The following is a 16,838-nucleotide window of genomic DNA, read 5'->3' as shown; positions in this document are numbered from 1 at the left end:
CAACAAGGAAAACATTTAACTTTCTCAGGGTAGAGGGTCTCAGAAGACTCCTGGCTTCTGTCTCACAGAAGCTTCCATCTGCTTCCATGGGGGAATGGAGCTAGGGTGGGCAGGAGCAGACTTTTAGTTGGGTTCGTTCCTCAGACTCTTACCTCAAAAATGTTACCAAATGAAATAATATTTATAAAATACTTAGTACATAGTAGGCACTTACTAAGTGCTCATTTCCTCCCAATCCCTTAAACACAGACCTTCAAAGATCACGTTTTATCAAGAGGAATGGAGATCCAGAGATCAAAACCAAAGAAGAACTACTCTATCTGTGCTCATCAAGACACTTTAAACGGTTATCAGGGGAGAGTGAGAACTCATCTGTTTCCAGCAAGGGAATTTAGTTGGCCCATTTCTGTCTCTCTGGGCATTAGAAATTTATATCCTTCTCTGGCTCCCTATTTCTCAGTGCTGGTACTTTTGGTTATGTCTATACTACACCCAAAATATCTGGATGAAAAAAAGTTTTAAAAATTCACTTTGATTTCACATTGCTTCCTTGTAAACATACTATTTAGGTCACTGTCAAACTGGCTTTCTTTTGTTATGCACCCTCAACATTCCATCTCTATCTTCTTTTCTCTATACCTAGAATGCTCTCCCCCATCACCTTCTGCCTTGTGGAATCTCTAGCTCCTTTCAAGGCTCAGTTCAATGGGACAATTGAACTGGGTTGTAGTGAAATTCAGTCAAATGGGATTCAACTTTAGAAGTATTTATGAAACATTCCCCATGTGCCTGGGACTGTGTTTGGTGCTTGAGAAACAAAGTAAAAAAATACTTAAGATATTTAAGGATTTTACATTCTATTGTACAAAGATAAATCTAAAATATTTATAATTCAATTCAATAAACATATATTAAGTTGCTACAAAATGCAAAAAAGAATATAGAAAATTAAGGAAGGGGATTCTTGCACGAACAACTGGGGAATCAGAAAGTCTTCTTGTAGGGAGTGAGTCCTGAGCTGAGCTTTGAAAGGAATTCGGGGATTCCATGAGATGGAAGAGGAGAGGGAGAGGTTTCTAGGCATAAAGAATCAAGGCAAGAGATAGGATGTTGAGGATGGAGAACAGCAAGGGTAGTGACTGAAACATAGTGGGTTTGAGGGGAAATCAATAGGAAATGAATTGGGAAAAACCAATTGGAGTCAGATTATGAAGGAGAGTTCTCCTGGGTTTGGTGTAAGAGGATTTTGGTTCAAATTCCAGTTTTGCTATTTAATGTCTGTGTGACTTTGGGTAAATCATCTGAACGTGTGTAAAATTATTGAGGGAATTGGGCTAGAGGCTCTACCATTTCTCCCAGCTCTAGATCTGGTGGTATGGGACCTACTCGTACCCTCTCCTCCTTCAGGGTCTCTCCCATCTTTCCCTCTCTCCCCCCCAGGAAACCCAAACAGAGCTTTGCACACAGGGCTGTGCTGGATGGCCAGGGAGACCTTTGAGGGGACCGAACTCCAAGCTCGGATAAGCCCCACTGTCCTGCCAAAGGTTCTCTCTGGCCAGCCCTGTCAGGGACCTAGGGCAGCTGACATCAGTGGGGATGATTTCTTGACATAGCCTAGTGCAGAGGAGCAAGCATTCTGGACCCTGAAGAGACAAAGACTGAAAGATGGCCTTGCCCAAGCGTGGGGTAAACCTGGGAGTCACCCTCTCCTCCACCAGCTCCTGGCAGCCTTGTCACCTTAGCTCTTTTACCATTTCAGATTATTTTCAAGGTGTGTTTGGGAGCTTGGAACAAACTTATTGCCTCCCAGGCAAACCCAGCCCATGAATATTTGGGATTAATTATCTCTCCCTCATTTGAGCCCAACAACCTCCCCAAACATATATAAAGGGATTGGTGCTGCAGAGGTCTTCAGTTTCTTTGGTTTCTCACTCTCTTCTGTCTGCCTCTCAGTATTACTGCTCCTCCTGCCTCACTGCTTTCCTTGCCCTACAATTCATTCACCATGAACAGACAAGTCTGCAAGACCTCAGGCGGTGGGAGCCAGGGTTTCTCTGGCCGCTCCGCTGTGGTCTCTGGCAGTAGCCGCATGAGCTGTGTGGCCCGCACAGGGCGCTCTGGTGGAGGATCCTGTGGGTTCCGTAGTGGGGCAGGTGGCTTCGGCAGCCAAAGTCTCTACAACCTGGGTGGCAACAAGAGCATCTCCTACAGTGTGGCTGGTGGTTCCAGGGGTGGGTCCTTTGGCTATGGTAGTGGACGCAGCATCTGTGGAGGTGGCTTTGGAGGGGCTGGTGGCTTTGGAGGTGGCTTTGGAGGGGCTGGTGGCTTTGGAGGAGCTGGTGGCTTTGGAGGTGGCTTTGGAGGGGCTGGTGGCTTTGGAGGGGCTGGTGGTTTTGGTGGCCTGGGTGGCTTTGGAGGAGCTGGGGGTTTTGGACCTGGTGGCTTTGGACCTGGTGGTTTCCCTGGTGGGATCCAGGAAGTGACTGTCAACCAGAGTCTCCTGCAGCCCCTCAATGTGGAGATCGACCCCCAGATTGGGGCTGTGAGGACTCAGGAGCGGGAGCAGATCAAGACCCTCAACAACAAATTTGCTACCTTCATTGACAAGGTGACCCTCTGACACATTCCTTTTCTCTACTCCTTAATGTGAGGGACTTGTGCCTGAAATTTAGGGAACCTGTTCTGGTACATTTCTAGAGAGGGCAGCATGAGCAAGGGGAATGAGAGAACAATTAGGAGAGTAGTGGTTAAAATCATAATTATAGGATTCAGAACTGGAGGGGCCTTAGAGGTCATGTACAGGTTTTTTATTTTACAGATGAGAAAACTGGAATCTATAGAGGGGAAATGACTTGAATAGGATCACACAGGTACTCAGGATTTGAACCCAAGATCTCCTGTCTCCAAATATAATGTTCTTTCCTTGTTTATGACTAATGATCTTGCTGAATTGAGGGCAGGGCTAGATTCACAGTCTGATGAGGAGCAGAATTTAGATGGGTGAAATTAGATCTGGTGAATTTTGATCTGAATCAAAATTCTCTCATACGCGCAGTGGATCTTAAACTTAATATTGGATCTTAAACTTAATATTTTCTTCCCTGTTAATGATGTATATATCTGTTAGTGATGCATATATTTTAGAGTTGATTAAGTTGAGAAAAAATATTTTAATTAAGATAGAGCCTCCTATAATGCATTCCCATTAACATTTTCTTGAAATGCATTTTCTATTCCATGGAATGCTACATTTCTTTCTAATTTGTACATGAGTTAAACTTAATTAAACTTCCAGGTCGATTTTCAAAGTGGGGGCTACATACTAAGGGCACAGGTTCATTCGGGGAAAAAGGACAAAGAGGAAAGAGAACCAGTGATTCACTTATCATTCTACCTCTTCCTGGGTTATTCAGAAGGAGAACAGGGATTTCAAGGACTTTTGAGGTCAATGTGATTTGGCCGCTCCCAGGGTCTGAGTAGAAGTAGGGTTTGCCTTCCCCAATGTAACATGTCAGTCAGTATTATTACCACTAGCCCTGCAGACACACCCTCAGCAGTTTTGAAAGAAGCCTGAGAATAAAGTGTGTGCATTTTAATGCAGTCTGTTAAAGTTTTGCAAATGAGTCACAGAGTTCCCAAGGGTGGTAAGGAGTCAATTCATCCATCCTCCTGCCTCTGAGCAGAACTGATTTTCATTCATTTTGTGTTTCTCCTCATTGGGTGATTGTTGTTGCAGGAAGAATCCTGGGCTTGCCATAAGACAGGTTCCAATTCTGACTTTCACATATTAACTTGTAATTTTCCTCTACTTCCCCTCAGTTCCCTTGACTCTAAGACAAGGGAATTGAACTAAACAATCTCTACTAGGACTTCCAACTTAAAAAAAATTCTCAGAATTTTCTCTGCCTGTCCAGCATAGACAAAAACCTTGGACTCCTGACATTGCCCAGGCTAAAGACTCCCAAGACTTTCTGCTGGGGATGTTTCCTTCTTTCTCTCCCATTGCAGCCTGGTAGCTTGATGTTGTTTCCCCTCATACTGTGCAGGTGCGGTTCCTGGAGCAGCAGAACAAGGTTCTGGAAACCAAATGGAACCTGCTCCAGCAGCAGGGTGTCAACTCTGTCACAGGAACCAACAATCTTGAGCCCCTCTTTGAGAGTTACATCAGCAACCTTCGTAGGACTTTGGATGGACTCCAGGGAGAGCGAGGGAAATTGGATGGAGAGCTGAGAAGCATGCAAGAGCTGGTGGAAGACTTCAAGAGAAAGTGAGTGCCCCACACTGAGAACTTCCCCTTCTGGGGAATTTAGCAGCCAGGTATTGTAAGGAGCAAAGTTAGAATTCGAACTCGGGTCTTCTGAATCCAAATCTAGTGCTCTTTCTACTATACCACAGTGCCCCCATTCTCTTTCCCTGCTTCCTTGAGAGGACTTAAGTTTTCTGAGTCTCTATTTCCCCATCTGTAAAATGTGTATAGTAATACTTGCAGGACCTATCTCAGGGATATTGTGAAAAAAAATTGCTTTTGGAACCTTAAGGTACTATGTAAATGTGCTATTATTATGCCAAACACTGTCCAGTTTCTCTTTCATCCCTACAGATATGAAGATGAAATCAATAAACGCACAGCTGCTGAGAATGAATTTGTGACGCTTAAGAAGGTGAATGAGAAATATGCTATACAATAATTTTTTTAAAGGAGAGTAACAAATTTTAAAAAAGGTAAATGAGAAAGGTATAAGATTCCTGAGTCCTGAGTCATAGACTTTGTGTGTGTATGTGTGTGTAGTGTGGTGCTGGGGAGCTGGGAAGGCAGCTCTCTCACTTCCTTTCCCACATACTTAACTAGGTAGCTGGAGAATTAACTAGAAAACCTGGTTTCTTCCCTTCTTCAAAATCAAGGATGTCATGAACTCCTTGACCTGTAGGAAGTCCTAAGGGGTCAACTCCATCATCCTCCTGCCTCTGATCAAGGCATCATTGAAAACTTACTAAAAGAAATAGATTCTCCTAAATTCAATCCTGCCATAGGACTAACGTTCATCTTTCCTGCTGCATTTGCAGCTCATTGGCTAAGCACTATTACAGATGGGTCCCTATTGTGTTTTCTTCTCTTTCCTCCAGGATGTGGATGCTGCCTACATGAACAAGGTTGAGCTGCAGAGCCGGGTGGATGGCCTGACTGATGAAATCAACTTCCTTAGGGTTCTCTATGAAGCGGTAAGGATACTTCTTGCTTTCTGAAGCAGCCTGAAATCTAGAGGGGTCTCTTCAGATCTGTGATGGAGGCTCTGAAGGTGACTCTTCTGCTGTCCTTGCTCCCACTTCTTTATCACTGGATCCTGGTCTTAAGTCTGAGATAGGAAATAGCAGGAACTGAGGAACTCAAATCCCCAACTGCTAATTTCTCACTCCCAATTAAATGCCCAGTTTGTAATGAACATTTATGCGTTTGGCTCTGGGGGTACACTGGAATTATTGGTCACAGTTCACCCCACAACGAGTTTACAATTCATGTAGCAAGCATTTATGAAACACCCACTATGTGTTAGGTCCAGTCATAGAGAGACAGAGACAAAAATGAAATAGTTCCTTCTTTTAATAAGCTTCCTTTTTGTTTTTGAGAAATAAGATGGATCAATATAAAATAAAAACCAATCAATAATGTATAAATTAAGGGATAAGTCGAACTTATTGGACTGTAGGATCCATAAAGGCAGAGATTGGATTTTAAGTTAATTTTGTATGTTCCTAGCACATGCCTGTTTGTGGAATTGAATTGGAATTGATTTTGTATAGGAGTTTGGAAATGAAAGGGATCAGCTTGGATTGGAATGGTCTCAGAAAGCCTTGAAGAATGGATAGCACTAGAATAAACAGAGGAGTGGGAAGGTATTCCAGGCTGAGGAGTTAGGTAAAGAGGCTCAGGGATCTTTGTCCTCTCTGTGACTGGGCTTCAGAGAAATCAGGTAGTGTAGGGTTAGCAGAAATGTAGAAATTAGATGGCAAATTTCATTGGATCCCTCCTGGTCCCTGTGAGCTTCCACAGGATGGAGGAAGACTCAGGTATAAGGTAGAGTTCTTGGAGCAGAGACCTTCCCTCCCATACCAGGTCCAGAAGCTCAGTGATTAAGCAGGACCATTTCTGTCCTACAGGAACTGAGCCAGATGCAAACCCATGTGAGTGACACTTCTGTCATCCTCTCCATGGACAACAACCGTTCCCTGGACCTGAATAGCATCATTGCTGAGGTCCAAGCACAGTATGAAGAGATGGTTGAGAGGAGCAAGGCAGAGGCCAATGAACTGTACCAGACTAAGGTAGGTGTCAGGAATCTGTCTTAGGTAGGAACCATAAGTATTCTAACCTAGGTCTCTGTGGATAACTTATCCTTTTGGGGAAAAGCTCCCCTTCTTCCTTACTTTCTAATGTTTTCATAGTATTCCTCATCAATCCCTGGAATACCCCCACCATTCCCCTTGTCCAGTGGCAAATATTTACCTTTTAGAGGGAAGGGTCCATCTTTTCCTGGCTATGCTACACATAAATGACCCTAGATTCCTAGAATTCCATGAAGCTTGATCAGAGTGAAAAGTTTTCTTTATCTAGCAGCTTAGAATGAGTATAGAGCACAACTTCTTAACCGAAAGTTATGATAGATTTTGGGGAGTCTGTGAACTTGGATGAGAAAGATAAATCTTTACTTTCACTTATTTTGAACCAAAATTTAACATTTCCTTCAATTATAAATGTGGGCAATATTTATTATTCTGAGAAGGGGTCCCATCAATCTGCCAAAGGAGTACAAGGGACAAAAAAGGTTGAGAACCATGATAGTGAGGATCTTGAGGACATGAAGCCAAGGTGAAGGGAGCAGCAGTGGGGGAAGGAAAGATGACAAGGCTATCTCTTTGAGAGAGGAGAGTTGAACACCCTCAGCAGTTCTGCTTGTCTTAGTCCACAAAGCTCGGAATACCCTGGTGGTACGTGCGAAGAAGATGGTCAAAATGGGCATCCCTGGCTCAAAAACTTCACTGCTGGCCAAAGTTTGATCCTGGACAAAGACATGTCCCTTCCTAAAACATATTTGCTCTTCTTGTCTGTAGCTTGGAGAGTTGCAAAACAAGGCTGGCAGGCATGGCGATGACCTGAAAAGCACCAAGAGTGAGATCATGGAACTCAACAGGATGATCCAAAGGCTTCGAGCTGAGATTGAGAATGTCAAGAAACAGGTAGGTGGAAGAGCCTAGTTAGATGGTGGCTGCCTAGGAGTTGGATTCCATGATCCTAGACTGAAAGAAACCTCCACAGGTCATCTCAGCCAAATTTCTTCCTCCCTCCTTCCCTCCCCCACCCCTCCTTCTCCTTCTATCTTTCTGCATCTATCACTTCCCAATAGGGGCATTCAGGCAAACGTGAAGGGTTCCCTCAAGTACATTGGGCTGGGACACGTTTCCCACTCCGGTGATCTTTTCTGCTGTCTCCTCTGTCCTCCAGAATGCCAAACTGCAGGCAGCCATAGCTGAAGCTGAGCAGCGTGGGGAGCTGGCCCTCAAGGATGCTCAGGCCAAACTTCAGGGATTGCAGTCTGCCCTGCAAAAGGCCAAGGATGACTTGGCCCGCCTGCTGCGGGACTACCAGGAACTGATGAATGTGAAGTTGGCCCTGGATGTTGAGATTGCCACCTACAGGAAGCTGTTGGAGGGCGAGGAGTGCAGGTGGGTAATCTCTGAACCTAAATTAAACTGATGTTGGGGAGTAGCTGCTGAAACAAGGAGGTCCTGTTCTTAAATAAACAGTACCAAGAAGCTCTGCCTTTTGTTAGCTCCCCCTCCCTCTTCAGGTTAGCCATTGCCTAGTCTCACCCATCAGTCCTCAAGGATTGATTTGGCAGGTTCTTGAATTCAGCTTGGGCTCCCAATAATGGTGTGATATTTTCTCCTTGGGCCATGAAATTGAAAGATATTTGCTATATAACTGAATCACTTTTCTCCTGCTTCTCCTAATAGGATGTCTGGAGAGTTCCAGAACCCTGTGAGCATCTGTAAGTAACCAAAATTAAAACATTTAATTCCTGAGTATCTGTTAATGAAGGGGAACAATGGAAACCCAAAATTAATTCCTAGGCATTCCTCTATGTCATATCATTCTGGGGATAGCATATTGATTTTTTTAAATTTGGGAGAAGGGTTTCCAGGCAGTATTAGATGAATTTATGTTTCTACCTATCAAATGAGAAAATATATTAAAAACAATTGACAAATTTTAAAGCACTACCTAAATGTTAGCTATTTTTATTACTTGTATGACCTTGAACAAGTAATTTGATCTTCTTTGGCCTCAGTTTCCTCATCTGCACAACGAGAGAGTTGAATTAGATGGTCTCCAAGGTCCTTTCCAGATCTAGAGAGATGAGCCTATGACCCCTGGCTAGGGGGATAGTCTATGGTTTGCTTCTGGGGCAGGCTGAACTGGAGGGAGAGGGACTCCAGTTTGGGATTAGAGGTCTCTGGTGGGTCAAGTCAGGTACTGAAAAGCTAGAGAGCTAGCTGACTATAATTTAGTTATTTGATAATTCATAATAGTTTAACAACATGGAAGGGAATTAATTATAAAGTTATTATCCTGTATGAGGGCATCGATTATTAGCTGTAAAAGGCCATTATATCATTAAGCAGGATTAGAAGATTTAATCCTGTAGGGGACCTTAGAAAGGGCAGTCCAACGTTATCATTTTGCATATGAGGAAACTGAGGCCAAGGGAAGTTAAATTACTTGTTTAAGGACACATAGCAATGAGATAACCGGGATTTGAATCCAGGTCTCCTGATTCTCTCCCCTATATCACAGTACCACTAGCTAAAAATAAAACTAAATAGGTTAGTAGCAGTATGAATGGTAAAGAGGATGATAATGATTATCTCCCCTGGTTTGGCTGGAATCCCTGGGTGAGCCCTGGTTGCAATGACTGACGTGTCGGGTGTCTCGCTCTCTTCCCTTGCAGCTGTGGTCAGCAGCAATACCTCTACCTCGATGTCCGGCGGTGGATACGGCGGCGGCTTCGGCGGTGGCCGCGGGGCAGGCAGTGGCTTCGGTGGCGGCAGCGGCAGCAGTTTCGGCGGCGGCAGCGGTTTTGGTGGAGGCAGTGGCAGCGGCTTCGGCAGCAGCAGCAGCAGCAGCTTTGGCTCTGGAGGGCGCTCTAGAGTCAGCGGGGGTGGGATCAGCTCCGGCAGTATCCGCGGGGGCAGCAGCAGCAGCAGCAGCACGGTCAAGTACTCTCAGTCAAGTCCTCAGCGCTCCTCCAGATAAGCACCCTGGCCAGCTCCTCGCCCGCCCCTCCGACCTCGGCGTCCAGTCTCCAGCTACTCCCTCCAATCCCTCTCCGTGCCTGGGTTGTGGCTCATCTTGGTGATCTATCTGCCCTCCTGGGGTGTCCTCTCACCTCACCTCGAAGTGGAGAGGCCGCTGTTGCTCTGATGTATATAAAATGCAAACCCCTTTTGGCCCATCTATTCTGTCTCCAATAAACTGCATTGTGTTTCACGTCAGGTTTCTGAGTTTTCTTCTTATTAAGGTCTCTTCTCCTTCCATAGGTCCTTCCAACATTTCCCATCTAGGGCCACTCCTTTTCCTCCCTTTCTTGTATGTATTCTATCTGTAAATCACTTTCCTTACAACACTGGCAATGTTATTCCTCCAGAACCACTGTAGGATCCTTGCTCTCTTTGACCTAGAAACTCTTTAGGGACAACATGTATTTCCGATGCCCCCAAGGCTGACTCTGATACTCTGGGATGACTGAGGGGCAGCATGGTGTGGCTCAGAGAACTTCATTTGAATCAAGGGTCTACTATTAACATTAATGTGACCTTGAGCAAGCAAGTCTCTGGATCTCAGTTTCCTAATTTGTAAAATGAAGTTGTTGAACTTGCTGATCTCCATGGTTACCTTAATCTTATGAACCCATAGATTTGAACTCAGGTCCTCCTGACTCCTGCCCTGGTGCTCTATCCATTGCACCACCTAGTTGCCCTGATACTTGACACTCACTAGCTGTATGACCTTGGGCAAGTCACTTAATTACCTCATCCTGGGTCATCTCCAGTCATCCTGATGAATATCTGGTCACTGCATTCAGATGGCTCTGGAGGAGAAGTGAGGCTGGTGACCTGTGCAGCCCTCCCTCACTCAAAAAAACAAAGTCAAATGCAAGTCTTGTCATTATTTCTCTGATGTCATGGTCTTCTTTGGCCACGAAGGACGAACATACATACATGAACCCATAACTGAAGGGCTAACTATCTACCACTCCAGTCTCCCTCACTGAGGGAACTCTAGGAGAGAAAAAGCACCAGTGGGCATAGAGCATAATAGATTCTAGTGGGTCTGATGTCAGACAGGTGTGACAGGAATGTTTAATAAAGTTAAATAAATTAAAACTTAATACATTCTTTCCTATTCATTCAGGGAAACCATGAGCACTTCAATTATCATAGAATATTAGAGCTGGAAGGAATTCATCAAGTCCAAGCCCCCTCATTTTACAGACCACAAAACTGAGGCCTGGAAAGGCAAAATGACTTTTCTAAGGTCACACAATTACCTGATGACAAGAGTCATGACTCCTAACTCCCAGTGAAGACAGAAGTTGTGACTTGCCCAGTATCACACAGCTAGTAAGTGTCTGGGACTGAATTTGAACTCAGGCCTTCCTGACTCCAGGTTTATGCTCTATCTGCTGTACCACCAACAACTCAGCTGCAGAGAAGACAGAAAGATCTATAAGGCCTAAGATTACAGTGGATGATTAGATGTCAAGGCCCATTAGGCTGTCTGCAGGTCAGCTGGTAAATTAGAACAGCGAGTGGAGGAGGAGGTAAGGGTGGTATCTGCAGGGGTTAGATACAGGTAAAGCCTAGAGGACCTTAACAGGAAGTGGCAGGAAAGATGATTAATTATTATAGTTTTAATCATTATTTAATTATATATATTTTATTATCATGTTATTTACATTTATAAATAAAATATAATATATAAGATATTATAAATCTATTAATACAAATATTAAGGCCTGTTGATCTTCCATCTCACTAGAAGGAATACAGTTGGTGACTCCCATTTTATCTGAGTCATGCTGGCTATGAAGTAGTTTGGGATTTGGTTCTAGGACAGCTGAAGACAAGGGGAGAGGAAAGGCAAGGAAGGATGGGAACTGCTCTTAGGCAATAAGGGATCTTTTTGTTCTGGGACCCACCAGAGTGGATAGCTTGATGCAGGAATTCAGCATCCTAATGTCCCCAAACATCATGACTAGAAGATTATGTTTTTCTAGAAGGGTTCATGTTGGAACAGTGTTTGAGTGGCCACATTAGTCCCCGAAGACAAAGCCATCTTCTTTCCTGGGATTGAAGAGAGAAGTTATTTAAAGGTTTTTACTTGGGCTGTGCAGTGTAAGTGAGTCACATCCCCTTCCAGTAGTACCATGAAGTACTTCACAGATCTGCTTCTCCTCATCACCTGCTTTGATGGCATCAAATAGCTCTCATTAAGTAAATCATTAAACATGGTGCTCTGTTAGATGTTGTAGAAATGGAATACTATGGATTCAGTCCCTGCCCTCCTGTCTTTCACACTGAAGACACACATAGAACAAAATAGAAAAATTAAGCCAGGTTGAGTGTTTGAGGAGGGCAGATAGGTGGCAAGTGGATAGAGTGCCTATCCTGGAGTCAGGAGGGCCTGAATTCAAATCTGGTCTCAGACATTTACCAGCTGTGTGACATGGGCAAGTCACTTAGCCCTGTTTGTTTCAGTTTCCTCATCTGTAAAATGAGCTGGAGAAGGACATGGCAAACCATTCCAATATCTTTGCCAAGGAAAACCCAAATGGGGGTCAGACATGACTAACTGGCTAAACAACATCAATTAGGAGAGAAGAGAGGTGGTAATGTCCTGAACAACAGTGGTGGTTGTGTGAGTAAAGTGGACAGATCTGCCACAGAGGTTACTGAAGTATAAAAGACAAGACTAGGCAACTGATCAGAAATGTGGAGTGAGGACCTGAAGATGACACAAGGTGGTGATCATGGGTGACTGGAAGATGATGATGTCCTCAACAGAAATAGAGAAATTTAGAAGACAGATGAGTTTTGGGGCACAGTGTATACATCAGTATCCAACCATACTTGCTACTTTGCTACTCACTCTATCCCACCCAAAATAAAAAAAAGGGAGAGGGGAGGAAGTAGGATTTTTATTCACCTCTCCCTACCCTGGAACACAGAGCTTTTCCTTTATGTGATGCCTGAGTGGCCACTGGGGGATGGGGACAATGGGTGGGTGTACTAAGGGAAGTGGAATTTTCCTAATGGCACTTGTGTAGCAGCTGCTGGGGGTGCATGGGGTATGGGATAGTTAGTCTATAAATACCTTGAGGGTCCTTAAACTGTCTCAGAATAGAAGAGACCAGAAGATCCCAAAGAAGGAAGAGACAGGCCCAAGAAGAGTGTGGGAGGATTAGGGTAGGTGTGATTGGGTTGGAAAAAAGTCTCATGATTGAATAGGAAGAGAGGGTGGAATGTGATCCATCTTTTTACCTTCTAATTGGTTGATCACAGATCTCATTAGGGTTATGCCATGAGCCCTATTTTGAAAAAACAAACCTGCTCTAGAAATATTCAGATAACAAGTGAGCATTTGCCTAATATTTTATCTACATTTTCCTGAATGACAAATGTAGCTGGCATTTTTGGTTGAAAAGTATATTTCTATGCATTGTCTCATTTGAACCTCACATAATATTATTACTCTGATTTTGTAGATTAGGAAATTAAGACCCAAGTTCTCACAACTAGGGTATAGTGGAATTGGGAATAGAGAGCATAGTGAGATCTTCTGACTCTAAATACAGTGGTCCTTTATCTCAACCTTACTGTCTTAGGGAAGAAAAAGGAATCTTATACCCTGAGATACTGCTTGAGACAGCCCTGTTTTGGGGCATTTTTTTTCATCTTATGTATACATTAAAGAATTCTAGCCCAAATGTGTTTGGATTCCCTGTATCTGTGGCAGAGGCAGGGAGGGGTGATAGATATATGGATCTCCCCCTAATTCTCCATATATTTATATTTATCTGAGGATAGAATTTCTGAGCTGGTTTCAATCAATCAATGAATATTTATTAAGTGCCTACATGGTATAGTAGATAGAGTGCCAGGCCTGGAGTTAAGAAGGCTCATTTTCTTAAGTTCAAGTCTGGCCTCAGACCCTTATTTGCTGTGTTACCCTGGGCAAGTCATTTTACCCTGTTTACTTCAGTTTCCTCATCTGTAAAATGAACTAGAGAAAGAAATGGAAAAGCATTCCAGTGTCTTTGCAATAAAGGCCCAAATGGGGTACACCTGATGGGAAAATGACTGTACAATGTTCCACACACAGGTACTGATCCTATTATTTCTTCTTCATCCTCAACATCACCACCACCACCATCGTCATCATCATCATCACTATCACTACCACCACCATCTGACCACCACTACTTGACCAGTACTACCATCCCCATCATACTGCCATTATCATCATCTCTACCACCACCACCACAACAGCATTGCTATCGTTATCATCACCAACAGCACCATCACCATCATCATCACCATCAACACCACCACCACCATCATTATCATCACTACTTTCATAATCACCATCACCACCTTCACTCAGCCACCACTCCTACCATGATCTGACTACCAAGGCCATCTTACTATTATCATCTAACTACCACCACCATCATCATCAATACCACTTGACCACCACTACAACCGCTCGACTCACTTCACCACCACCACCACTGCCACTATCATCATCATTGCCATCCTCACCTCCATTATGATCAACAAATATTTATTACATGCCAGGCACTGTGCCAAGAACTAAGGATACAAAGAAAGGCAAAAACAGTCCCTCTCCTCAAGGAGTTCACATTCTAACAGGAGAGACAGCTGAAAACATGGTTTTATATATATATATATATATATATAAATACGTTGTTCAGTTGTTTCAGTCATGTCCAACTCCATGATTTTATTTGGAGTTTTCTTGGCAAAGATACTGGTAGAAGTTCGCCATTTCCTTCTCTGACTCATTAATACAGATGAGGAACTGAGAAATAGGGTTAAGTGACTTGCCCAGGGTCACATAGCTACTAAGTGTCTGAGGTGGTATTTGAATTCACGTCCTTCCGACTCCAGGCTAGGAACTCTGTCCACTGTGCTACCTGGCTGCCTTTGGTTATGTATGTACAAGTGAATTTCAGAGGGAAGGAACCAGCAGTGGAGGGTGGGGACTGGGAAAGGCCTCTTGGAGGTGTTATTTGAACTGACTCTCAAAGGAAGCCAGGAGGTGGAGATGAAGAGGCATAGTAATTGTTACCATAATGATAGTTGCTGTTGTTATCTCTCGGGTCTCTTCAACTTGACGGTAAGTCTTGCAAGGTCAGGGACTATATCTCAGACTTCTTTTGTGTTAAGGTCCTGTTTAATAAGCATTGGCAATGATACAGCCTACTTCCATCTCTACTCTAGGCCTATTTCCTCAACTTTAAAATGAGAGACTAGATGAGATGACCTCTAAACTCTCTACCAGGCTTAATATTCTATGATGTGACAGGTAGCCTTGGAAATGCTGTTTTATTCCAATTTCACATTCATCAGAGCAGCTAGCTAGTTGAGAAGGGGAAGCTTTTATTCTTATCTGTCAGAGTAGAAAACAACCCTCTTCTGATTGGGAAGTCCTTCAAATTTCCTGCAGTTAGCATGGAGGTACAGTCACACAGTTGTTGATTTTTTCTACTTTGGCAGTTAGAGGGAGAAGGCCAAGCCAGAGGGCATGGCAGATTGGTAAAGTGTGCTTGAAGGGTAGACTAGGGCTATCTATTTCCATAGGTTTGAATGACCATTGCCAATGTACCAAACTTCTCTGCCATGCTCAGAGTAAAGAAAGGTAACAACTGTGAGAAGCAGGGAGGGCTTTTGTTGCCAGACTAGCCTGAAGATCCAGAACCATGAATAAACCCCACTATGGGCAGAAATCTTTTAAAAAATTATATTTATTTTAACATCCATTTAAAAATTTTGCAACCCAAAAATCCTCTCTCCTGCTCCAACCCCTCTCTTCTCTCTCCACTTAGAAGGCAAGCAGTATGATGTCCATTATACATGTGAAGTCATACAAAACACATTTCTATGTTAGCCATGTTGCCAAAATAAAGTAAGATACGTTAAAAAAGGTGAAAAATATTCTTTAATCTGCACCCAGCAGATTTTCTTTCTGGAGGTGGATAGCAATTCTCATCAATTCTCCTTCTAGAGGTAGATGGCATTTTTCATAATGAATCCTTTGGAATTGTCATGGACCACTGCATTGATCAGAGTAGTTAAATCTTTCACGTTTGATTATTGTTACAATATTTCTGTTACTGTGTACAATGTTCTCCTGGTTCTTCTCAGTTCACTTTGCATCAGTTTAAATGTTTCCCCAGTTTTTCTCAAACTATCCTTTTTGACTTTTTTTGTAGCACAATAGCATTCCATAACAATCATGTATTGCAACTTGTTCAGTTATTTCTTAATTGCTGGGCAATCTCTCTATTTTCAATTTTTTTTGCCACCACGAAAAAGAGTTACTATAAATATTTTTGCACATAGGAATCTTTATCCTGGGGCATAGACTTAGTACTGGTGTTGCTGGGCCAAAGGATGTACAGTCTTTTTTTTTTTTTAATGCTTATTTATTTATTTTTAGTTTTCAACATTTATTTCTACAAAATTTTGAGTTCCAAATTTTCTCCCCATCTCTCCCCTCCCTCCACCCCATTATGCCTTGCATTCTGATGACCTCTTCCCTCAATATGCCCTCTCTTCTATTACAACCCATCTTTCCCTTATCCCCAACTCCTCTCTTTTTTTGTAGGGCAAGATAGCTTTCTATACCTCATTACCTGTATTTCTTATTTCCCAGTTGTATGCAAAAACAATTCTCAGCATTTGTTTCTAATACTTTGAATTCCAGCTTCTCTCCCTTCCTCCCACTCCCATACCTACTGAGAAGGCAGGCAATTCAATGTAGGCTATATATGTGTAGTTTTGCAAAAGACTTCCATAATAGTCGTGTTGTGTAAGACTAACTATATTTCCCTCCATCCTATCCTGCCCCCCATTTTTCTGTTCTCTCATTTGGCCTTGTCCCTCCCCAAAAATGTTTGCTTCTAATTACTCCCTTCTCCCATTTGCCCTCCCTTCTATCATCTCCATCACCCCACTTGTCCCCTTCTCCCCTACTTTCCTGCAGTGTAAAATAGATTTTCATACCAAGTTGAGTGAGCATGTTCTTCCCTCCTTAAGCCAAATGTGAAGAGAGTAAGCTTCACTTTTTCCCTCTCATCTCCTCCCTTTTCTCCTCTATTGAAAAAGCATTTTCATGCCTCTTTTATGAGTGATAATTTGCCCCATTCTATTTCTCCCTTTCTCCTTCCAATATATTCCTCTCTCACTCCTTAATTTTATTTTTTTAGATATCATCCCTTATTCAACTCAACCTGTGTACTCTGTCTATGTGTGTGTGTGTGTGCGTGTGTGTGTGTGTGTGTGTGTGTGTGTGTGTATAATCCCTCCAACTACCCAAATACTGAGAAAAGTCTCAAGAGTTGCAAATATTATCTATGTAGGAATGTGAACAGTTCAACTTTAGAAAGTCCTTTATGATTTCTCTAGGGTGTACTGTCTTATAGCTCTTTGGGCATAGTTCCAAATTATTCCGAAGAATGGTTGGACCAGTTCCCAAT

At 43.1% G+C, this 16,838-nt stretch overlaps 1 protein-coding gene and 1 long non-coding RNA gene across 2 annotated transcripts; one reads left to right on the top strand and one right to left on the bottom strand.

Annotated features, from left to right (window-relative positions):
- The first annotated feature begins 1,921 nt into the window (after positions 1 to 1,921).
- On the top strand, positions 1,922 to 9,544 carry LOC140534115 (keratin, type II cytoskeletal 2 oral-like). Its single transcript, XM_072654759.1, has 9 exons — positions 1,922 to 2,608; positions 4,047 to 4,267; positions 4,601 to 4,661; positions 5,125 to 5,220; positions 6,157 to 6,321; positions 7,108 to 7,233; positions 7,499 to 7,719; positions 8,011 to 8,045; positions 9,006 to 9,544. The coding sequence occupies exons 1-9, from the start codon at positions 2,006 to 2,008 to the stop codon at positions 9,308 to 9,310; spliced, it is 1,833 nt and encodes a 610-aa protein (XP_072510860.1). The 5' UTR covers positions 1,922 to 2,005; the 3' UTR covers positions 9,311 to 9,544.
- LOC140534116 (uncharacterized) lies at positions 6,681 to 8,367 on the bottom strand. Its single transcript, XR_011977164.1, has 2 exons — positions 7,867 to 8,367; positions 6,681 to 7,149 (listed from the first exon to the last, which is right to left on the bottom strand). It is a non-coding gene; the product is annotated as an uncharacterized lncRNA (long non-coding RNA).
- Positions 9,545 to 16,838: the final 7,294 nt, after the last annotated feature.

The sequence above is a fragment of the Notamacropus eugenii genome, chromosome 3 (genome assembly GCF_028372415.1).
Source record: "Notamacropus eugenii isolate mMacEug1 chromosome 3, mMacEug1.pri_v2, whole genome shotgun sequence".
NCBI classification, from domain to species: Eukaryota; Metazoa; Chordata; class Mammalia; order Diprotodontia; family Macropodidae; genus Notamacropus; species Notamacropus eugenii.
The sequence above is the reverse complement of the archived record's forward strand: the minus strand, read 5'-3'. Positions and strand labels throughout refer to the sequence as shown.